The sequence below is a fragment of the Argentina silus genome (genome assembly GCF_951799395.1).
Source record: "Argentina silus genome assembly, chromosome: 7".
Lineage (NCBI taxonomy): Eukaryota > Metazoa > Chordata > Actinopteri > Argentiniformes > Argentinidae > Argentina > Argentina silus.
Window position 1 is genome coordinate 21487991 of NC_139661.1, and position 24198 is coordinate 21512188.

The following is a 24198-nucleotide window of genomic DNA, read 5'->3' on the forward strand; positions in this document are numbered from 1 at the left end:
TCTATCTAGTGTCTGTCTCTGTCTCTGTGTGTGTGTGTGTGTGTGTGTGTGTGTGTGTGTGTGTGTGTGTGTGAGAGAGAGAGAGAGAGAGGCAGGGACACAGTTCTCTATCTAGTGTCTGTCTCTCTGTCTGTGTGTGTGTGCGTGTGCGTGTGCGTGTTTGCATGTGTGCGTGTGTGTGTGAGAGAGAGAGAGGGAGAGGCAGAGGCAGCAGGGACACAGTTCTTTGGAAGGGCTGAATAATTGTGTCTGACTTTTTGAAGTGTATTTAAATACAAGCACACGAGCCAGAGGGAGGAGAGTCCAGGGCAGGGACTCATTTAGGACAACTGCAAAACATGGTGTCTTGCATCTCAAATCCAACATGTCTTTGTAACCTTTATTTCATCTCTTTTTGTCGTGACTTGAGGAATCTGCCGCACACCCAACTGTAGCTGAGTCTTTTTGGTGCACCATTTATATTCATTTAATTTTGTCCCCTGGGGGCCACCACACCATTAGTGAACGCAGACACGAGGAGAAGAGAATGAATGTACAGGTGCACAGGGACGAGTAAACAACCGGGGTGGAAAGAGCACCTATGGGAAATCTTGCTAAAAGTAGAAGCTCAACTTTAGCTCCTGAATAGAATATCCTATGGTTTATTTAGACGCTGGTGAGATGGATGTCTTAGCATGCAAAGGAGTGGCTCATCTGCCATAATTGGATGACTAATGAAGTCTCTGTGGGTGGGATGTGTGTGACCGTCCGTCCGTGTGCGTGTGCGTGCACCATAATCATAATATTGAAGTGTGTGTGTGTGTGTCAGTGTCACCTCTAGTGTCACTGTAAGCATAATAAAGTCTCTGAATGACTGAGTGTCTGTGCCCATGCCATGCCATGCCCCGCCAACGCTGACCTTTGGCTTCGTGACGGCTTGGGCCCAATACGACAGCTTCCATAGAGCATTTCACCGGTCCAGTCGTGTAGGAGTTAAGTGCATTGGAGTCTTTCTGATTTGCTATGACCGCTACTGTGGATTGGGTATTGTGTTTGTTGTTAGAGTACGGTCCTGTTTTTTGCTCCTGTGTTGCACTGTGGTACGTGTTTTGAAGCACTAGTGGCAGCTATGGTTAGCATTGACATCACAGTAACACGCACACACACGCACGCACACACACACACACACACACTGTACTCTCTACCTCCCCTTCAGACGCTCATCTGACATGCATAATTCAGTGTTGACAAGACCAGGAGGCTGTGGTTGAGACGCAGGTGTTTTATTGCCTGAGGTGATGTAGCTGATCTCACTCTGCCCTGGCCTCTCCATGAACCACTTTCACTCTTTAAATATTCAAGCACCATTTAGCCCAATCAGGCAACTATTACGAAGGAGGAGGCGGCGGACGAAAGCTAGCTTGACTTGTTACCACAACATTCCATTCAGTGTTAATGCTTAAAGGAGTTTGTCCTCTGCCGTCTTTTAATAAAACCCTATTCAACCGTTTCACCTCACCTCTCTCTGGACTTGCTGCTAATCCTCCTCTTAATGTGTACAGCCTTTCTTTTCTCATAAGTCTTAACAAAAACAAAACTAAGGACGGTTGTAGTGCTGCCAGGGGACATTCTGACAGGACTAAATGATTTAAATACAGATACCCCAGCTGTCACATTATACCCTATACAATGGAGGAAGGCCAGAGGAGGACCTTGATTCTATTATGACACGTCCTCCCTCCCTCTTTCTCTGCCTCCCTCCTTCATATGTCTTCCTCCTTCGGAGGTCTTGACGTCTTTCTGGAGACTGGGTTATTTTGTCTCGTTGGATGAAGAGATTTTCTCTGGCCTCTGCGGTGATCCGCCGCTGCCTGAAGAAAAGATGAACGGAAAAACAGGAAATTACTCACCTGTTGTTCCTCAGTCCGACTCCCCGGGTGTTTTTCTCCCTCTTTCACTGACGGACAAACCCGAAGTGGAGGCCTCACCCAGTGTTGTCTGTCTGTGCTCTTTTTACCAGGGTATGCGATATTACCGCTTCAAATAAAACAATAACGTCACAGCTGGCTGGCGGGAGCCGTCTTTGCTCCATATATTTAATCTACGTTGAAGAACGGAATTATTTATGTGGTGACTGCTATACCGTATGACCTGTAGCCTAAAGAATCATTTAAACTTGACATCTCGATCACAGCTTGACAAACTAAACTAAACTAAAGTTGGATAGCATAATATGATAGCTTAATAAGAAGCGTCACACGCTGCATTCGTAATAACATAACGTGTCTCACGTCCTATGTCATATAGCCTATAGGCTATCATTTGTCTATAAAATATTGATTTAGTTGCCGTTATGAGACCGCTCGCTTGTTTTTGCGCTCTCTTTCGGGGGCGGGGGTGAGGGAAGGCGGGGGTGAGGGAAGGCGGCGGTAATGGCACCGCAGACTCCGAGGGCCCGCTGTTCATTGCCTCTAGTCTGGAGGCATTTTGACTGTAGTTTCCAGTTTCGGATGTGACAAAGTGGACGGTTAATGACATGTATGGTGTCATGTTAACTGACGAGCATATATCCGTGTCAGCGAACAGCTGTCTGAACCCCGACAGCAGCACAGATACAGACAGATTCCCCGTCCGTGCAGCTGTTTCTGGGTGTTTCAGGCGTTTGAGCTGCCAGTGTAGATTAGTTCCCATTAGTGTTCCCATCTCTGGCCGTCGTCTTTTTCATGCAAATCTTGCAAATAACCTCGTCCAGATCTGCAGGCTCTCATTCAGGCTCTCATTTATCGAGTCTGAACACGAAATGCTGTCATATAGCAGCAGTGGTATTTTTTTAAGGGAATAGCGCTATTTTTCCTCCTTCTCTAACCTGAGGTGGAAGAGGTCACGTGCAACACCCCAAAAGTTACACTCCTGAAGATGAAACATTGTAATTCCTTCTCTGACCACGCTGGCAGGGTCGGAGAAAGTATGAGAAAGCACATGAGTGGAATTCAAATCTTAATTAAAAGAAAAATGACGAGATAAGATGATTGGTATGCATGCATGCTCCCTCACTCACTCACTCGCACACTCATGTCCACACACACACACACACACACACACACACACTCTCTCATACACACACACACTCTCTCATACACACACCTGATGTACACACACCTACAACCAGATCCCCAAACTCCTAATTTAATTCTCCTAATTTGAGGCACCACGGAAACCACGTTTAGCATGCATGTGCACACACACACACACACACACACACACACGGAAGGAGAGGAGTACGAGAACAAAAGAGAAGGGAATGAATAATGGAAGGCAGCCCTAGCAGGTACGGGGAGAGGAGAGAGAGTTGATGGGCAGACGGTGGAAGATGGAGTGGAGAGAGAGTTGCTGACTAAAAGATGATGAAGGAGGGTTCCGGAATCAGACAGAGGACTGTCAGGGCAGGATAGATAGTTTGTTTGGTCTCGAACAGATCCTCCCATAAATACGGCTGCCATTGTTTTCTTGTTGATTTATATTGACTGTTCAGGCGATGAGGCCTTGTCCAGGACACCGTTTTCGGGCTGTTTGGAGGCGTGTAAAGCCTTGGTTCCTGTCAGGTGTGTTGTTACAAATGGTAGTGCAGTGTGAGTGCGATAAGTTAAGAGTTGTCTAAAAGTTTGCTTTAACCAGAGTCTTGTCTGAGTTGTTGGCAGTAAACAGACAATGAAGCGGCGGGGATCCATTCAGTCAAGGCCTTTGCGATTCTGTTCTTCTTTGTGTTTCTGTGGTTCTTCTCTCGATCCTGGGCTTATTGTGTAGGGCCTCGTTCTGTACGCCAAGAGCGAGAATGTTTTTTGTACAGCAGTTGGCTGAACATCCCCACCAATCTTCCTTTATGAATAGAGCAGAAATATTAGCTGTATATAAACGTACGTATACATATACAGAAGGCCAAAGTTTAGAGCTGAGCCGCCACTGTGGTCGTGATGCGTGGGCTCGTGATGCTATTCAAGCTCGTGAGGGTTTTTTCTATTTTTTTTCTTCAGGTCATTCACCTCATCAAAACCACCTCCAGGAGGTAACGTAGAGCACGGTGGATATTATAGAGAGCATATTTACAGTGTGTTTACAAACATTGCCACCTGATTAATTATGTGAAGAGCAGCCTGTGAGCTGTTGTTTCCATTTGGATATAATGTTTCTCAGTTCATGTCAGCTGTAGGCTGCTGTATATGGACTCACCACAGAGGATGGATGATTATAGCCATCTTTAAAAAAATAAAATAATAATAATAATCTTGATTAACAAACAAAGGCGTGACAATTTATCCATCACGCTCTCCCTCCTTCAGATGACCCCTACTTTTCTATCCAGTCTCAACACCACTCTTTCCGTTTCATTATTCAAGCCGACTCGAGCTCATTCATGTTAGACTGTGCTATAACAAAATAAACTTTTTCACATTTCATCACTCTGCTCTGACACCGCGTTGGACATATAGCTGAAATGCGCAGAATCAACTGGGAAACATTACATCGTTAATTACAATTAATAGTTAGTTAATATGCAATTTCGCGTACACACACACGCCACATATATTCCATGTCTGCCATCATTGTATAAAGTGTCTATGAAGACATTAATTATTTCTAAATGAAGGTTCATCCAAAGACATCACCCCCCCCCCCATATTTAAACCATTTCCACTCTTCCCCTCTGTAATTCATAAGCTGGCATAATAAAACATTCTCTTTTCAAACGTCCTTCACAGCTCTTGTGGTGGCTTTCAGCAGCGAGCAGCGTTCAGTGGCGGTGTCCAGGGATTGAACCCCCTACCTACTGGATAGGGCTGCAGGCTGCCATGTTCAATAGCTACAGCAATGTGATCAGTGATCAGTTCATGCATTGATACCAGTCTCTTTTATGGTTCATCATTGGAGAAATAGTTGAGCTAAGTGGATTGCTGTGTGTGTGTGTGTGTGTGTGTGTGTGCGCGTGTGTGCGTGTGTGCGTGCGTGCGCGTGTCCTGGAGAGGGTGACTTTGGGGATCAGGGCGGGCTGCTGTGATGATGGCTCCTCACCCAGCGACAGATGAGGTGATGGATAAGAGAGGAGGAGGAGGAGGAGAGGAGGGATGGAGGGGTGGAGGAGGAGGAGGGATGGAGGAGGAGGAGGAGGGGTGGAGGAGGGGTGGAGGAGGAGGAGGGATGGAGGAGGAGGAGGAGGGGTGGAGGAGGAGGAGGGATGGAGGGGTGGCTGAGTAGAGGACAGGTAGAGGAGGAGAGGTAGAGCAGAGGTGGGGGGGTGGGGGGGTGGACCAAAGCTGACGATTATCTGTAGTCAGAGTGTGTGTGTGTGTGTGTGTGTGTGTGTGTGTGTGTGTGTGGATGTGTCTCTAGAGGATTGGCTGTCACAGTCCTTCACGCTACCCAGCGGCAAGGTTTGAAATGGGTCACAGCCTTTGGGAACAGCTCCCTCCCTCTGTCCAGACCTATCTCATTTATTACAGCATATGTACTCCTTTACGACCCCCCCAGCACTAAAATTGGTAAACTGCCTGATGGGAAATGTCACCCAGAGCGGGTGGAGATGGTGGAGATGGACGATGGTCCATTAAGCTGCTTTTATGCTAGCAAGAGCAGGCTGGAACTGGCCCAACCATAGAACTGTCTAAACGCCGGCTAATTCCTGGCACACTGCTGCACTCACTGAGGGAGGGAGACCGCTTAAAGTCTTGTCTCTCTCACTCACTAGATTACATTTCACAAGCATCGTTAAGTAATGAAGTGAAATAAACTGGGCAAGGATCTAATTTTTTCCACATGGCTAATATTTTCCAACCGTGTGCTGTATGATGCATGTGAAGGATTCAGGACCCCGGTCATAGTGAGTTCACACAAGGTGGTTTTCACATGGGGAAAAATTGACCGTTAAGTATGGAGAATGGGTTTTAATGAATAAATCACCATAATGCTCAGTATAATACCCTATTTTCGCCACTATAATGGAGAAAAAAACGACTTTGCTCTCGGTGAATATTGATGAAGTGAGTGTTCGGTGTCCAGATCTTCTTTTAACCAACCACTGCACACACACACACACACACACACACACACGCACACACACACACACACACACACACACGAGACGTGAACTCATTGAATATTCCATATATAGCTACTACCCCCATTTGATCTTAGCCCTGATATCCTCTGAGCCATTTTCTGTACATTCACAAGTTGAGAGCTAAATCCAGTCCCTTTGAAATACAGTCGAGGACTTACAATATGTTTCAAGCTGTTTCTCTTGCTCTCAGCGATAGAACTGCATCTAATGCTGTGGCTTATTTCATAGCAGGCCATTAGCAACTGTTATGGTGGGAAGAGCCCCAGCCCCTCTCAGGGTATTACAGAGACCCCATGCAGGCCCCTGCTTCGGAACCTCTGCTCTGCTTCTCGGCTGTAATATGTGAAGGATTGCATTCAGTCTTTGAACTGAGAATAAATCTATGCTTACGTCAAAGCCCAGCTCTCTCTGTCAACCATAAGTGAGAGGGTCACTCTGTGTATGTCTAGTGGAGGGAGAGGTGAAGAGTGGGATGGAGAGGACAGGATGGGTGGGGGGGGGGGGGGGGGGGGGGGGATTGGCAGTGGAGCTGGGGATGAAAGGCGTGATGTTTGTGTGTGAAAGTGGTGTGGAGTAGAACAGAGAGGGAGATGGAGAGAGAGGGAGGGAGAGAGATGGAGAGAGAGACAGAGAGGGAGGGAGACAGAGAGGGAGGGAGAGAGGGAGAGATGGAGAGAGAGAGAGAGAGGAAGGGAGAGAGAGGTAGAGATGGAGAGAGAGGGAGAGAGAGAGAGAGGTGTTATGGGGAGAGATGACTAAAGGTTGTTTGATGTGTTATTCTTATGCAGTTAAAAGGGGGGTAGATAGAAGAGGAGAGGGGAGAATGATGCAGATTATGTAGAGATTATGAAGAGATTATGTGGTCCTCTACTAGGTCCTTACATGGAAGATATCCTCTCTTCCCCAAAAGAGGTTCATCTCTCTCTCCCCCTCTCACTCACTCGATGTCATTTCACAACGTGCGGAGAATGAGTCTCTGTTCCACATTGATTCGTGGAAGTTTGTGCTTTAAAATTACAGTCATTTAGTGTTGTAGGTTAGGTATTTCTGGTATTTTAATCAAGCTGCCTCTAGTTATTAATTTTCATATTTTTATTCTATAGGTATTTTTGAAGATATAACACTAATTATTGTCGATGTAGATTAGAGAGAGAGTGTTGCATATTTCAATCAGAGCACATATTGGGCTCACTCTTGTAGCTAGTCATATCACAATGTAAAAAAAGTGGATCATCAGCATTCCAGGGTGTGTTTTTAGGTTTTAGGGATTCAAGGCTTAATTCCCAGCTTCAGAGTTCTCTGAAAGTTCAGCTCTTTTAAATCCCTGATTGGTGCTGGTTATTGAGATTCCAGTCCAAAACTGTTGAACGGTGAACAATAATTTTTGCATGTTTGTCATCCTAATGACTAGGCTTATGTGCTTTAATGCAAAATATCACTCTTGGCAAGTTTGTGTCCAAACTTTTGACTGGTACTGTAATTTCAGTCGAGCTCTTTTAAGAATATTTCTTTTATCCGTGCTTGTACAGGTTCTGCCTCCATTATCCAGAGGGTGATCTGACCTTTTCTCCCCCCTAAATGGAGGGCTTTCAGCGGCATCTCTGCCAGCTTAGCCCGTCTCCCTGCTTCCGTCACCCCGTTTCACGGGCGCTCCTGTCAAACCCTCAGAACCACTTGTTTGGGCACAGGGGCCGTGTCACAAATCATTAAAGGGCTAAAATTGTCTCAGGAAGTGTTTGCTTCTCTCTCTAGCAAGTCCCTTGACGCTTGTCTAAGGTCAGTTTTGGGGAGCTTAAGATGATCCTAGGTCTGTGCCTAATGCCGAAACTAAATGCCATAAATGGAAATGGAAATGGACGGGGTGCTAGAGCAAGAGCAAGACAAGATGCGCTGCCACAAATGTCGATCTGATGACACAATAGGATATATTTCATAAAGGGAAGCTACCGGAAAAGAATTTAAAAAGACCTGAAAACAAAGCAGTACAGGCCTGGCAGAGCATCACCAGAGAATATACCCAGCGTCTGGTGGGGTCAATGGGTCGCAGACTTCAAGCAGTTATCGCATGCGAAGGATTGTCGACCAAACATGAGTGCTTTATTTGGAAATGATATTGTTTTCCAATTCTTTTGGAGCCCTGAAATAGGGGGTATGTAAAAAAATAAATAAATAAAATGGTGAAGCCAATCTGAAAAAAAAAACAACAACTTTGAATTAAATCTGGATTTTTCTAAGGTGAGGTTCTCCCTTTTAGAAATCAATCTTGGTATTTGTTTTAGATGTTGAAGTGTTATCTATTCATTTTCTGCCTTATTGCATTTATGATTGCAATTTATTTCAAGCGTACTGACAAGGGGAAGCATACAGGAAATTAGTTGTATTATATGATCATCTTCCTTGTCTCATAAGGCACTCCTAATAATGATGTCCTATTCCCCCCCCTGGCTTGAGTAAACCATCACTGTCAATGTAATTCAGTTGTGCTAAATTACAAACCTCTGCTGATGTATCTTGAGTGACCCACACCTCTTGACTCTATCTGTGAGGCACTAATTTCTCCAAAGTATTTAAGATGGAAAATACAATAACAGAATGACATCTTGACAGATGGGTTTCAAATTGCATCGTTTCAACAGAAGCGAGGTGAAGTGTCGTGGAGGGTTTTTCCACCAGGGTGCACTGGGGTGAGGCAAGTTGTTTTTTAACAGCCTGTCTATGAGAACCCTGTCAGCTGTAAACACTAGCTATCAGCTTTGCTGCTCCCCCACTTTGTACAAGTAAACACGTGGCCTTTTTGACATTTGATGGTCCTCCAGGGGGCCACAGCTTTTCATGCACATGCTGTATCAGGTAAGAGCCCACACACTGGCAGAGTGTGGATGTGGGAGCCATGGTCCGGTTTGGGGCCTCCCTTCTCTGACCAGTTCCTCTGCCCTGGTATGTTATTGGAGTGGCCAGCAGCATCCCTCAGAGAACGAGAAGGATCTAGCACCCCAACACAACGTAAAGATCTCAGAGAACGAGAGGATCTAGCACCCCAACACAACGTAAAGATCTCAGAGAACGAGAGGATCTAGCACCCCAACACAACGTAAAGATCTCAGAGAACGACAGGATCTAGCACCCCAACACAACATAAAGATCTCAGAGAACCAGAGGATCTAGCACCCCAACACAACGTAAAGACCTCAGAGAACGGGAGGATCTAGCACCCCAACACAACGTAAAGAGCTTTGAGACCCGGTGAAGCAGCCCTGGAGTCCTGTGTCTGTCCGTGTTAATTGTGAGAGGGAGTGAAAATGTGTTGTAGGCAACAATGGGCACTCATCCGCGTCTCACACTGTTTTGAATGGGAATTAGTGTGGCAGATTGGGTGCGAGTCAGCTTTTCTCACTGTGAATTGAGTTCACACCCACTCCGCACACAGAGGCGGAGGTATTTTTAGGCTGTGGAGAGCTGGAGTGAAGACAGACCTGAGATATTGTCAAAGGACAAAGGGAGTCTGTTGGGACTGAATGACTTATTTTGAAGTGAATGGATGGCTGTCAATTCCTGCATTCACACTCACTGACCTTCACACACGACACATGCATGTGCAGTCAAAGACCATGTACTATATAATAGCAGTGATAAGTTAAAGAATGGACTGAATCAATAGCCAATCATTGCAACCCCTGAAAGCCTGGTATGGCATACAAAGAACATTGTAGCATTTTTCAAAGGTCTTAGCAAGGCTTGTAGATTGACTTGGTTTTGCTCTACAGAATGGGGTTGTCACGTAGAGTTCCTTAGCTGTAAATGGTGGGTCTGGATACTTACCCCTGGGTCACATTGTAATGTGAGACATCTTTAAGCTTTATTTGGGTCACAAGAACATTGAAAAGGTGGGTCATAACAGAAAGGCGTTTGGTAACCGCTGCGCTAACCCCTTTAGCCTGATATGCTAACCCCTTCCCCTCAGCTTCAGCCTTCCTCTCCAGTTCACTGAGCTTTCAGCTAACTGCTGGCAGGAGGGCAGGGTTAAGTCAGCCCATAAAGAAGTGCATGCTGTGTAGTTGCATTCGGTCCATATTAAACCCTGTTTCTTGCGTATTGATGATAATAACTGTATGTTGTATTGCACAGGGCCTGTCTCAAACCCAAGGACTCTTTACATGGGTCACAAATTAAGTGTCAAGGACTCTTTACATAGCTCTTTTCCCGCTGGGACCATATATACTGAAATGTATGCACTCACTGCAATGTAAGTCGCTTTGGATAAAAGCATCAGCCAAATGGCGTATATTATTATATTGTTATATATGTATAGGTCTCAAATTAAGTGTCAAGGACTCTTTACATACAGTACCAGTCAAAAGTTTGGACACAAACTTCCCAAGAGTGTGCAAAGCTGTCATCAAAGCAGAAGGCGGCTGTAGTCAATGTACACTGGAGGTGATGACCACTGAGGCCTATAGGAGTACTGTGTGTACTGTACAGGCATACCTTTCCTGCCAGAAACAATATCATTTAGTTTCCCATTGAGAGCCTTGGAAAAATATACAATTAGTATATTTATAGTGTAGTTTTATATACGTTTATAGTATATAGTTTTATACTGTAGCATTTTTGCTTTTTTGAAGTGTTAAATGTAAGTGTTTTAAGTGTTTTGCACACGCTCTCATTTCCCTGACTGGAAAGGTGTTGTAGGCTCTAGTCTAGTGATGTAAACCTTCAACATTAGCGTCCATATTCAGTGTTCCAGCCCTGCTACACCAGGTGAAGGTAAACAACAACAAACCCCAACTCAAAGATATTCAGCCAGGACAGGACTCTCAACAGAAAGTTTTAACGTCAGGAATTGATGCATTTGAAGTTCCTTGCAGAAACAGACGAGGGGGGGGGGGAGGAGGGGTGGATCGGGTTATTTATTCTGCATCCATGTGCACAACTGTTCACGTTTCTGGTGTACCAGATTAATTACGGCTCTGACAGGTTCGATCGCGGAATGCACACACGGCATCCCGGTGTAGCACTGCTGTTAGCGTCTCCGCTATCTGGGCCTACACAGCCTAATTAGAGCAAGCTGCTCGACGGAGGTATCTTAACAAAGCCTCCGCTGCGGTGCGGTGTCTTAACGGGCAGGCAGGTAATAAATTAGACCTCCGAAGCTCCGGGGGATGCCAGCAGAGTAATTTAGCCCACTTAGTATGTAATGCGCCCACTGTGTATATGATTTATATGCTGTGTTAGTATTTAACACTCTGACTGTGGCTGGTTGATAAGGCAGGCTTAAATGTCTTTTCTGAGGAGAATTCGTGGGATCCCTGTTTCTTTTCTTACTTGGAAGCACTGAATAAGGACTCTTCGCTGGCTGGTTCTTGTGATCTATCAGAATTGATTGCTTTAATCCTAATATGATGTTTATTTACAATGTGTGTATAGCTTGTGTTAGCTGAGAAAGCCCTCCTGTGCTAGAGATGGGCCCTCCCAGAGATAGCTAAATGATAGCCCCGCTCCTTATTCATATCAATGTACAGGGTCACATTCAGGCCTTGTCCATCCACTGACATAATGACAGATTAATTGGTGTTGCCCTGAACAAGATGATTGATTGATCGATCGATTCAGCACTACCCTTGATTGAGCTTGAGCAAGCGTCGATCAAGATCACCTCCTTGGCTCGATGCCAATATAGGGTTGATGATAACAGATTCCAGGCGTGTTGCGTTCCCTGGACGTTCTCCCCAGCCAGCCTGTTCTCTTCTATACTTATGGGCCCTGCATACGGAACGTAAACCGTCCTGTTAATAAAGAGCCTATTCTAAGGGTGGGGGGGGGGGGTGGGCAGGGCAGGGCAGTTGGCAGCCACACCGTGAAAGAAGCATCCGGAGGAGTTTGGGGGGGGGCTGTCACACCAAAAAGTTTGCCGCCTTTGCCAAGTCTCCTTGTCTACAGTGGCTGAACATGTTTTGGAGACTTTCACTCTGAAGTGAACAGCGGAGTCTACTAGCATCAACACTGGCTGAACCTGATGGAGGTTGGCAAAACGGAACCAGAATGGCACCCTCTAGGTTCTAGGTTCTAGGTTTGCCTCGTGGGTTTTTTTACGGTGTGTGTCGGAATTAGGGAGACCTGTGTCTGGGTGCTGAGTTCACAACGACCTGTTGTCTTCGGTCGCAAGAGGGTTCGGTGAGTAAAACAGCGTACTAGCCGTTGTTTAAAGCAGTCTAACCTACTTAATTCAGTTTCATTAATATACAGAACGAGTGCCAACACCAGAAATATCAACACAACTTTTTTCCGGAATGTGCATGAAATGGATTTATGCTCTTGCTGGAAATGTCCATGAGCTATCACCGCCTCGCCCTTTCCACGGAATAGATCAATGTTAAGACCTTTTTTCATGCACCAAATACCACACATAAATTCCCACTTTCTCTCCAGTGCCGTGTGTGAATTGTACATGGCATATTAGGGGAGTAGTGAATGTGTCTCGGCATTGAGCTCTAGTATTGAGCTATGCCGCTGCGCCCCCACTACGAGAAGTACATTCAGGAATTAAATAGTCTCTTCCATTTGCCACTGTGGAGAGTGAGACAAACAGTCTTGGACGTTCGTCGGCTGTGACCAATCGATATCCCAGAAATGGTGCCCCCCCCCCCCTTCCTAGAAGGCCACAGCACCTCCACATGAAAATCAAGAGGAAGCGGAGGGACTCTTGAGATTCTGGCGATATCCATATCAGCTGACCTTTCACAGCAGATTGACTGATAGCTGGAAAGGCATATGGGATTTTATGAAGGACCAGACAGGCAGAGGGGACCTCAGACCAGCCAAGGCTCAATTGATCAACTCAGAAGTGAGGTTTAACTCGCACCCCCCCCCCACCCCCCCACCCCACACACACACACACATTCATATATAATAATAATGGTTTTATAATATAATTATGATAATAATGGTTTTCAGAGAGTGGTACTAGGAAGAGGCTAATGACCTAAGAGACATTATCAAATAAAGTGCATTATCCGAGAGCGAGGGAAATGGTGGAAGGGAGCGATGGAGGGGAAATGAGCACTGTCATGCTATCTTCTCTCTCCATTATCGGGCATTCAAGCTTGTGGCTTGAACATATTCATGACGTATATGACACTTACTTGACACTCGCCAAGACGGATTACCATCGCGTCGACTGGCCTTCAAATTTATATTGAACGGAGCGATTTGGGAGCCAGAGAACGGAAGAGGAGGAAGAGGGCGAGGTCTGTGGAGATAAACCGCTGGGGAACCTGTTGCTTTCTCGATACTCTAATCTGAAGCGCATTGTCAGGCAATCAGTTAATTCAGTGCCAGCGTGAAGAATCGGGTGGGGTGAAGAATCGGGTGGAGTGCTCCCTATGTGTTTTTTTTTCAGTTGACTCCACAGACAGACCTCCAAACCTTCTGAAGAAGCTTTCAACTTGTTTCTAATGGCCTTCATGTGGATGTTGTTGTTGTTGTGGTGGTGGATGTTGTTAGCTGACCAGACCTTGTTGTGCTGGCTTAATGCACTCACATGTCATCACTCTGAAATGATCAACAAGACTAAGTGGTAGAGTTGGTGAGGTTTGTGTGTGTGTGTGTGTGTGTGTGTGTGTGTGTGTGTGTGTGTGTGTGTGTGTGTGTGTGTGTGTGTGTGTGTGTGTGTGTGCGCGTGCGCGTGCGTGCGTGCGTGCGCGTGTATTTGTCTTTGTGTGTGTGTATTTGTCTTTGTGTGTGTGTTTTAAGCACTGTCGTATAGTCTTAACGATGGCACTATTAAACACGACACTGAAGAAGACAATGGAAGTCAATTAAAAGCGCTGACGAGAGTGTCTGGTGAGGACAATGGTGTCTGGTGTCGTGTCCTCATGCAAGGATTTGAATGCTGAGTAGGAACAGGTTGTTAAGATCATCCAAGCCAGCTGTATGCTTATACAGGAGGTGGTACAGGTGAATCCATCTCCTTGTCTAACTGTCAGTGTAGGACTGATGACTCATTTTGCTCCTCTTGGGTCCAATTACAAACCGAAGCCTTTTTACTGCTGTTTTTGAAGTTGGTATTAGTCTTTGGTCATATCCTCAACCTTGAAAAGACACAGGCGTTTGGGTTTGGAGGGACACCATGTATTGTCAACAGTTTTTTGTTATGTGCCCACAATCTCATACCATACTCAGCCAGACTGCTACGGTAGGGGTGAGACTGCTGAAGAGGATTATGATTCTCTCTCTGATTTCTCCTCCTCCCAGTCATCCATACAGTACATACCTTTCATCTCCTCCCCTCCCCTCTCCTCTCCTCTCCTCTCCTCTCCTCTCCTCTCTTCTCCTCTCGCACGCACATGTGTGGGTGTGGGTGTGACTGCTGAAGAGGATTATGATTCTCTCTGATTTCTCCTCCTCCTCCCAGTCATCCATACAGTACATACCTCTCAACTTCTCTCCCCTCTCTTGTGTGTGCGTGTGCGTGTGTGTGAGTGATTGAGGCGTACCAGGTTCAGAGGTGCTGTTTCATGTTTCTGGCTTTTTATGAGGAGAACATAAAAGGAGCAGACAGCTCAGTGGGACATGATGAGTACAGCAGTGATGGAAGTGGATTACAATCCACAGTGGTCAGGAGGAATAAGGTCTCCCTTGGGAGTTGTGTCTGCAGTGGGAGGGGGAGGGGGTGAGGGGTGAGCTGTGAGCTGGATTATATTTACAGCACATGACTGAAAAGATTAAATGACACATTAATCTCTGCATCTGGAGAGGATGGGTGTAGGTTGTTCTGTAGGTTTAGGTTTTTTAACTGGATTTTTAACTGGATTACTGTCAGGTGTACCGTACTTTGATGTTGTTGTTGTTATTATTATTATTATTATTTTTAATAATAATAATAATAAACCTTTATTTAGGTCCTACTATCAAATGTACAGTCAAAATTATAAACATAGTACAGTCACCTTTACTAAAAAATCTATAGAAATCAACGCTAATTTATACAATATAATTAATTAAAACACGTACATTCCTTGGATGATAAATCCGTTATAAAGGTCTTTAATTTTTATTTTAACTGAGTGACACAAGATAATCTAGTTTGACTATGTTTTGAGAGTCATTCCAAGTAAAGAAACTAAAGATCAATTTATTTATATATTTATTTATCTAGTTCAGATGAAACACCTCGAGCTTAGCCAAGCTTGGCGTCTTGTTTGGTAGTCCGGGGAGCATGTCTGCCATAAGCTTGGCATCTTGTTTGGTAGTCCGGGGAGCATGTCTGCCGTAAGTGCAACGATGTGAGGTAGAATGGGAGTTTTAAAAGAACTGCTTCATATACTGTACAAATAAAAAACAATGAGTAAATGCAATCCATTAGGCTATTACTTTATTTTTTATTCGGTAGACAATAATCTCTTACACGATAAGGCTAGGTGGTTTCTGCTATCATAAATGACCAAAAATGGCTTGTCCAATCAAATGAAATCCAAGGTAGACCTATCCAATGAGGTCATAATACGGCGTACGACGTCTGAGTACCTACAGTAGAGTCTGAGTACCTACAGTAGAGTCTGAGTACCTACAGTAGAGTCTGAGTACCAACAGTAGAGTCTGAGTACCTACAGTAGAGTCTGAGTACTACAGTAGAGTCTGAGTACCAACAGTAGAGTCTGAGTACCTACAGTAGAGTCTGAGTACCTACAGTAGAGTCTGAGTACTACAGTAGAGTCTGAGTACCAACAGTAGAGTCTGAGTACCTACAGTAGAGTCTGAGTACCAACAGTAGAGTCTGAGTACTACAGTAGAGTCTGAGTACCTACAGTAGAGTCTGAGTACCTACAGTAGAGTCGAGGTGAACGAAGCAAACATGGAAAGACAATAAAGAGGAGCGTGCTTTGGGGGCATGTGATGACACTGTGAGTGGAGGCACTGTGTAAGGAAGTGTGTGTGTGAGAGAAAGGAAAAAGAGGAAAAAGTGAGTTGTGCGTGCGTGTGTGTGTGTGTGTGTGTGTGAGTGTGTGTGTGCGTGCGTGTTTTTGAGTGGAGCAGCGGGCTCAGTGACAGCAGCCGTGGGGCGTGTTGTGTTGCGTGGTCTAGAAGAACCAGCAGTAACACGATTAGAGAGTCAGCTCAGGACACCCTCGCCTCTGTGCCCACCAGGCCTCAGCCTCCATGCCAGCTTCCCACAGGTAGGTGACAGGGCTCTCCTCTCCCCTGATCACCCCTCCCTTCTCTTCATCTCTCCGTCACCCTCATCTTTCACAGGTAGGTGACAGGGCTCTCCTCTCCCCTGATCACCCCTCCCTTCTCTTCATCTCTCCGTCACCCTCATCTTTCACAGGTAGGTGACGGGGCTCTCCTCTCCCCTGATCACCCCTCCCTTCTCTTCATCTCTCCGTCACCCTCATCTTTCACAGGTAGGTGACAGGGCTCTCCTCTCCCCTGATCACCCCTCCCTTCTCTTCATCTCTCCGTCACCCTCATCTTTCACAGGTAGGTGACAGGGCTCTCCTCTCCCCTGATCACCCCTCCCTTCTCTTCATCTCTCCTCTCCCCTGATCACCCCTCCCTTCTCTTCATCTCTCCGTCACCCTCATCTTTCACAGGTAGGTGACAGGGCTCTCCTCTCCCCTGATCACCCCTCCCTTCTCTTCATCTCTCCGTCACCCTCATCTTTCACAGGTAGGTGACAGGGCTCTCCTCTCCCCTGATCACCCCTCCCTTCTCTTCATCTCTCCGTCACCCTCATCTTTCACAGGTAGGTGACAGGGCTCTCCTCTCCCCTGATCACCCCTCCCTTCTCTTCATCTCTCCTCTCCCCTGATCACCCCTCCCTTCTCTTCATCTCTCCTCTCCCCTGATCACCCCTCCCTTCTCTTCATCTCTCCTCTCCCCTGATCACCCCTCCCTTCTCTTCATCTCTCCTCTCCCCTGATCACCCCTCCCTTCTCTTCATCTCTCCTCTCCCCTGATCACCCCTCCCTTCTCTTCATCTCTCCGTCACCCTCATCTTTCCTGCTCCTTGGCTGAACCGCCCGGAGCCCACCAGGCTATTGCCTCCCTGACAGCATCCTCTCCTCTCCTCTCCTCTCTTTTTTTCCCCCCTCTCTCCCTTCATCTCTTCCTCTTCCTTCCTCTGTTTCTTTTCTGTCTCAGTACCCAGCAGGCTACTGCCTCTCAGCATAGCTGTCCTCTCCTCTCCTCTCCTCTTCTTCTTCCCCCCCCCTTCCTTCCATCTCTTTCCGCCTGTCTCTTCAGCTCTCCTCTCTCTCTTCTTAAATCCTCCTCCCCTCACTTTGTTTACCTCTTCTCTTACCTTGGAGTAACGGTCCAAATTGTCCCTACCAGGCCACCGTCCTTTCTCCCTTCCCCTTTCCACTGTGTACTGCAGTGTTTACCTGCTAATTCGTAGGCAGGGCGGGCCCTTCAGCGTAGAACTGTTGTGCTTTTGTTAATGTTTTTGTCTTAGATATTTCTCAGTGGAATATGTAATAATAGCCTTTTTGTACTGCTGCCTTGTTGCTGTTGGACCTTCAGCTCCTCCCACTGTGTTCTGTCCCTCAGACAGTCTCCTATGGCTCCTCAGACACACATCCCCCCCCCCCCCCCCCCCCCGCCTTCTGTCTCTATGTCTCTCTCTTTCCCCTCTCCCTCCCTCCCTCATTGTGCCTTGAGTCCTGGTGGGTGTTCAGGGCCTGATAATACCCTAGCTGGCTAATAGCCACAACTTAGGCAGCTCCATATGCTAATGATACAAGCCAGGTCCACGCCTCTCTACCTGCTGTCTACCGCAGGTCATTTAGCATGTGCCGCCCCCTCCATGTCTCTGTTTGATGGCTCTGCACAAAATGAGGAGTGTTTAGGTGTTCCGGAGCCACGCTGATGTGCCGCCCTTGAGGAAGAAAGGCCTGTACCGACCGCTATCAGCAAGCGGGCTCTTTTGTCCTTTGGGAGTCTGTTAGATCTATCCCTCTCAGGAGTGTGCAGTTTTACCCCCAGCATCGACTTTAACAGGGACCCACCTCTTGGTCAAACTCCCTGACTTCCAGGCCCTTTCAGAAACCTGTTTTTACACTCTGTGGCCCTCGAGGCCATTTGAAATGTTAATGCTAATTGTTGTGCTCTGCCATTTGAGCATTTAGCCATTAAGGGGCCGGCGACAGCTGCTTAAGCAGACTGAGGATGTCCCCTCTGCGAGACAGTTAGAGGTGGTCGTAATCGTCACATAAGCTAACTGTCCCCCGGGGCTAATATCCCTGCATGCTGAGGAGGCGTCATAATTGACTGATTAGATGAACAGCTGCCTGAGGTGTAATGAACCACTCAGCTCACTGGTCAAGGTTGTGTGGTTCAGGGCGCTCAGCTGCAACGTTAGATTGCCTCTACAGTGGATTCGGGAAGTATTCAGGCCCCTTCACTTTTACCGCATTGTTGTGTTGTAGACTCAATTTAAAATGGATTAAATTGAACAAACTTGCTATCAGTCCACACACAATATCCCTCTTTCTCTTCTAATCTCCAACCTTTCTGTCTGTCTGTTTGTTTGTCTGTCTTTCTCTCCCTCCCTCTCCCTCCCTCCCTCTCTCTCTCTCTCTTTCTCTCCTAATCTCCAACCTTGCTGTCTCTCTCTCTCTCTCTCTCCCTCTCTCTCTCTCTTTCTTTCTCTCTCTCTCTCTCTCTCTCTCTCTCCCTCCCTCTCTCTCTCTCTCTCTTTCTCTCCTAATCTCCAACCTTGCTGTCTCTCTCTCTCTCTCTCCCTCTCTCTCTCTCTTTCTTTCTCTCTCTCTATCTCTCTCTCTCTCCCCCTCCCTCTCTCTCTCTCTCTGTTTCTCTCTACCTCTCTCTCTCTCTCTCTGTTTCTCTCTACCTCTCTCTCTCTCTCTCTCTCTCCCTAGTGTTGCACAGCTGCCTCCAGTAATAGCCCTCTGCTCCTCCCCACAATATGTGTTTATTACAAACTCCTACTCTGAAGATTATGTTTCTGCTGCATCAGGGCTTTCGACTTCAGAGAGTCCCACACAGCAGGGGGCCCCATGACAGGCCTCCTTATCTCTTGACTTTCTGTCATCTTCCTCAAGCACTCTCCTCTCTCCTACACTCTCTCCCTCTCTCTCTCTCTCTCCCTCTCTCCCTATCTCCCTCTCTCCCTCACTCCCTCTCTCCCTCTCGTCCTCACTCCCTCTCTCTCCCTCTCGTCCTCACTCCCTCTCTCCCTCTCTTCCTCTCTCCCTCTCTCCCTCACTCCCTCTCTCCCTCTCTTCCTCCAGCTCCCTTGCCGTTATGATCATGTTTCTCTCACACAATTGCTGTGCCTTCTTTCTCTTCACCTCCTATCATTCATTGAAATGCTCCTGTCATTCATTGAAATGCTCCTGTCATTCATTGAAATGCTCCCATCACTCACTGAAATGCATACACACACACACACACACACACACACACACACACCTTGCAGCGTTTAGCCAAGCTGTTTCAAAGCCGTTCTCCACGATTGAGATGATCAGCCGCAGATTTGCTGATATTGATCCAGGTGATATTGCTGATATTGATTTTTTTTCCTTGCAGCAGGGGACTTGTAGATCAGTGATTCTAGCCTTGTTTAACCGAGCGTCAGACGGCGAGGCTGTCTCAGAGGGAAAGAGACCTGCGAGCTGCGCGCGGTCCAGAGCAGAGGCTCAGACGTCAGTAGCTGCTGTAGCAGTCATGTAGCAGTCATGTTGCTGTCTGTGTCCAGCGTGGTTAACTTGTACTCCATGTCCCACTCCTTACATTTTTTTTTTTTTTACATTTTTTTTTTTATTATGTTTTTTCGGGCATTTCTGCTTTATTGGGATAGAGACAGTAGAGATTGACAGGAAGGATGGGAGAGAGAGAGGAGGGATGACATGCAAGATAGGTCGAGGGTCAGAAGCGAACCAGGAACCTTGCGATTACGTGGTGAGCGCGTTAGTGAGCTCGTTAGTTGATTAGTTTGACAGCTCTAATGGAACCTTATTCTATATGGATTTGATGTGCAAGCTCCCTTAATTAGCCCCTGTCTTGCTGTAGCCAACACACTAACTCAACCAACATACATTTAATTGCCTGACCTTTGTCAATATATAGAACTTGATTACATGTGTGATATTAATCAGGTTTTCCTCAGCGGAGGTTATTTATGTTTCCTAGGCAGAGAGCACAGTAATGAGTATGAAGGGTGATGATTCACATTAGGAATCTGTTCAGATCACACACACACACACACACACACACACACACACACACAGACACACACACACACAGACACACACACACACACACACAGACACACACACACACACACAAACAGACAGCTACTTCTGATGATTGTAATTGCGTTACAGCAATGACAGTCTCTCCTTTAATTCTTCAGTGGTTTGATTAAGAATGGCAAGGAGCTGCTGTGATTACCATAACGTATACATCCACTGATTAACTGCAGAGTCAAGGATGTCATTAATATGCCTCTCATAGGACTTACTTCAGTAACGATGCCTGAGAGGCTGTGATTTATCCTCAAAATGGTCATGGGTCGGCAGGTTGTTAGTCACCATGTGCAGCGGAATGCCAGCGAACCCCAACCAAGGCCTCTTTACACAACAGTTACACGACAATTCCCAAAAATTGTGACAAGAAAACAATGTTTTAAGCATTTATGTTGTCATAGATATTGTGGTGGTTTCTTACCTGCGCTGAAAAACATAGTTCGCAAAACTACAAATGTTGTCAAGGGAACGTGATGCACAAATCTGCTGTGGCGTTGGAATAACAGGTGATATAACAGGTGATATAACCGTGACATTATTGTTATTAAACCACGGCTTCCAACAGCTCTCGGCCAATCACAGTGCTTGTTTTAATCAACCTGTTGTGTAATTGAGATGATCACACCCCTGTGTGCGTGCGTGTCTTTGTGGGTGTGTGTACGTACCCCGCCTGGGCACCACAGGATTCTAGAGCCCACGCTGGCAACGCTCTCTGGCTCAGTTTCCCCTCATTACCCCTTAGATTCATTAGTGTGATTATCTGATGAATCTCCACACTCGCTCAACTAATCCTCATATGTAACCAGGTTGGGATACGCACGCACACACACACACACACACACACACACACGCATACATACACATACACACACACACACACACGCATACATACACACACGCACACATACACACACACATACACACACACACACGCACGCACGCACCGCACGCACACATACACACACACACACACACACCCTGCGCACACACACAGCACATGTCAGTCGCTGCGTTTCCCCACGCATGTGTCTTCCTGCCTTCCTCTGTCCCTCTGTAACTACATCATGTGTCTTCCTGCCTTCCTCTGTCCCTCTGTAACTACATCATGTGTCTTCCTGCCTTCCTCTGTCCCTCTGTAACTACATCATGTGTCTTCCTGCCTGCCTCTGTCTCTCTGTAACTACATCATGTGTCTTCCTGCCTTCCTCTGTCTCTGTAACTACATCATGTGTCTTCCTGCCTTCCTCTGTCTCTGTAACTACATCATGTGTCTTCCTGCCTTCCTCTGTCCCTGTGTAACTACAGCATGTGCCTACTACAGCCACTATGTACAGTATGAGACGCTGTGTAAGGCGTCCTGATAACTGCCTGTTGTTATTCTCTCTGTGTGTGTTAGCTGGCTCTGGAGGTGCACAGCACACATCACAACAGTTCCAATATGCTGTAAGCGTCTGTGTGAGGCGTCCTGCTAACTGCCTGATTTCTCTATCCCCTCTGTGTAGCTGGCCCTGGAGGACCCGGTACACAGCGTGTCTCTGCAGCAGTTTGTGTATGAGAAGCTGAAGGCCCAGCAGGCTCTGATGGGGGACCAGGGCTTCGGAGTTCTGATGGAGTCGGTGGACACAGAGATCGTCAGACAGCTCCAAGAGTTCTTACAAGGTCTCTAAGAGAGAGAGAGAGAGAGAGAGAGAGAGAGAGATATCAGCCTCTACCCACACATCCTTGCCTACAACCCCCCCCCCCCCCTTGCCAAACTGTTGAAAGGGCATCAACCTCTACCCCTCTACTATTAACCCCTACCTTACCTACACCCTTTTCCTCCTTGATTAGTAGTGCAAGGCCTGTAAGCGCAGGAGAGAGGGTAGACCCACCTCCACCCCTACTACACCTTAACCGAAACCAACCCCGCAAATCCTATGTCCCTACCCATCACCTACCTCTCCTCTACCCATAACCCACCTCTCCTCTACCCATAACCCACCTGTCCACTACCCATAACCCACTTCTTCATCACCACGCCCTATATAGGGTACTGTAACCCCTCCTCCTTCCAGAACCTTCCTTAAACCTACTTTTATTCCTCATAGGATCGTTACTAGTCGCTTCCATTCTACCGGTTTCTTCTGTTCATTTAGTTTTAGTGTGGAATGAGGGGAGTGCGTACTGTAGGAGGAGGGATGGAAGACAGAGCGGGGGGGCGGGGGGACGGGGGGGTGGAGCGATGCAACTCAGAGACAACCTGCTGGTGCCATAGCAGGAGCCTTGGACTGGTATTGTACTGGTATTGTACTGGTATTGGACTGGTATTGTACTAGTATTGTACTGGTATTGTACTGGTATTGTACCGGTATTGTACTGGTATTGTACTGGTATTGGACTGGAGGAAGAGTGTGTGGTGGAACTGAAGTGTGTGTGGCAGAAGTCTGGATTGACCCACTGAAGGACCGAAGCAGTGTTTACAGTTCTATTCTTAAAGTGTAAAGAAGAAAAAAGAAAAAAAGAGAGAGAGAAATGTAATTTTGTATGTATGTAAAGTATGGATGACATTCTGCATGAGAATATTTTATGTTTTAGTTCACATTTTTATTTGGTAGTTTTCTTCATTTTTTTTTTTTTGCAAACGGACATGACTACTGAGAGATCAGACTAGTTTTTGGGGGGCATAGATATTTTCATATCATTGGACTATGAATTGAATTCATCGATTGTGAGATGAGAGTGATTTTTACTGGATGGTTTGTAAGTGAGTGCTGAACCACATTTCTATATATACTGCTGCTATTTTACAGTGTGTCAGAGCACTTTAATAACCAAAAAATGTTTAACTTGTTTTATTTTTCCTCCTGAAACTAAACTCCCTGGTACTTCATGTCATATCATTACTGCATGACAGTGGAAGGTCTCGGGGACGTTGTAGCGGGATGCTTTCATATGCTAATTTTAACCTTAACTCTGATGAGGGACAATGCAAAACTAACCTCAGATCAACGTCTACAGGCAACTTCATCATACTCCCTATTGTATATGAAATGATTGAATCAGATTGAGGAGGAGGCTACTTACGGGGATGAAGCTTGATTGACAGATGTGAGACAGAATACCAGATTGAGTGAAGAGGAGTGGAGAGTTGAGACACTAGCTTCCTAAGACACTGTGACTGACTCCAGTAGCAGAGACGGAAAACTATATCAAGGCCTTATGCTTTCAGCCTTACCTGTCCTTACCTGTCCTTAAGACAGTACCTGTACCTTTCTCACTATATCGTTTTCTTCTTTTCTTAGATGACTAGTAGTTTGTTTCTGTACTGGTATTATATTGATAATTGGAGAAATGAGCAGAACACAACAGTGGTAGAAAATGTTTTCAGACTATTTTCACTTATAGAGTTCTAATGGGGAAAATCTTTGTTCATTTTTTTTTTCAACAGCTTCAATAAAATGCAGTACATGGCTGAAATGTTTGCTTGGAGTGGTTTTATTCTGGATATTTCGATTAATTGTTTTAATGTGAATTTCTGCTTTTTAATCATTACAATCCAATCAAAATTACAATCCTTCCAACAGTATATACAGCATAGATCACAAACTATCCGTGCCCTTGCAGTTTGTACAAATTATTATTATTCTTTTTTTTATCTATATTTTAAGGCATTTCTGCTTTATTGGGATAGAGATAGTAGAGATTGACAGGAAGGATGGGAGAGAGAGAGAGGAGGGATGACATGCAGGATATGTCGATGGCCGGAATCGAACCAGGGACCCTGTGATGACACAGCACGCGCGTCAGTGTGCCACGCCACTGAGCGCCCCCCCCCCCCCCCCAAAAAAAAAAACCCCACCA

General features: G+C 46.1%; 1 protein-coding gene across 1 annotated transcript in view; it reads left to right on the plus strand.

Annotated features, from left to right (window-relative positions):
* The window catches only part of ipo11 (importin 11), a 116324-nt gene extending 92516 nt beyond the window's left edge, over positions 1–23808 (plus strand). Inside the window, exon 30 of the mRNA XM_083674001.1 lies at positions 21861–23808. Within this exon, the coding sequence (XP_083530127.1) occupies positions 21861–22025 (165 nt within the window). The 3' untranslated portion in view covers positions 22026–23808. The remainder of the gene's footprint in view (positions 1–21860) is intronic.
* Positions 23809–24198: the final 390 nt, after the last annotated feature.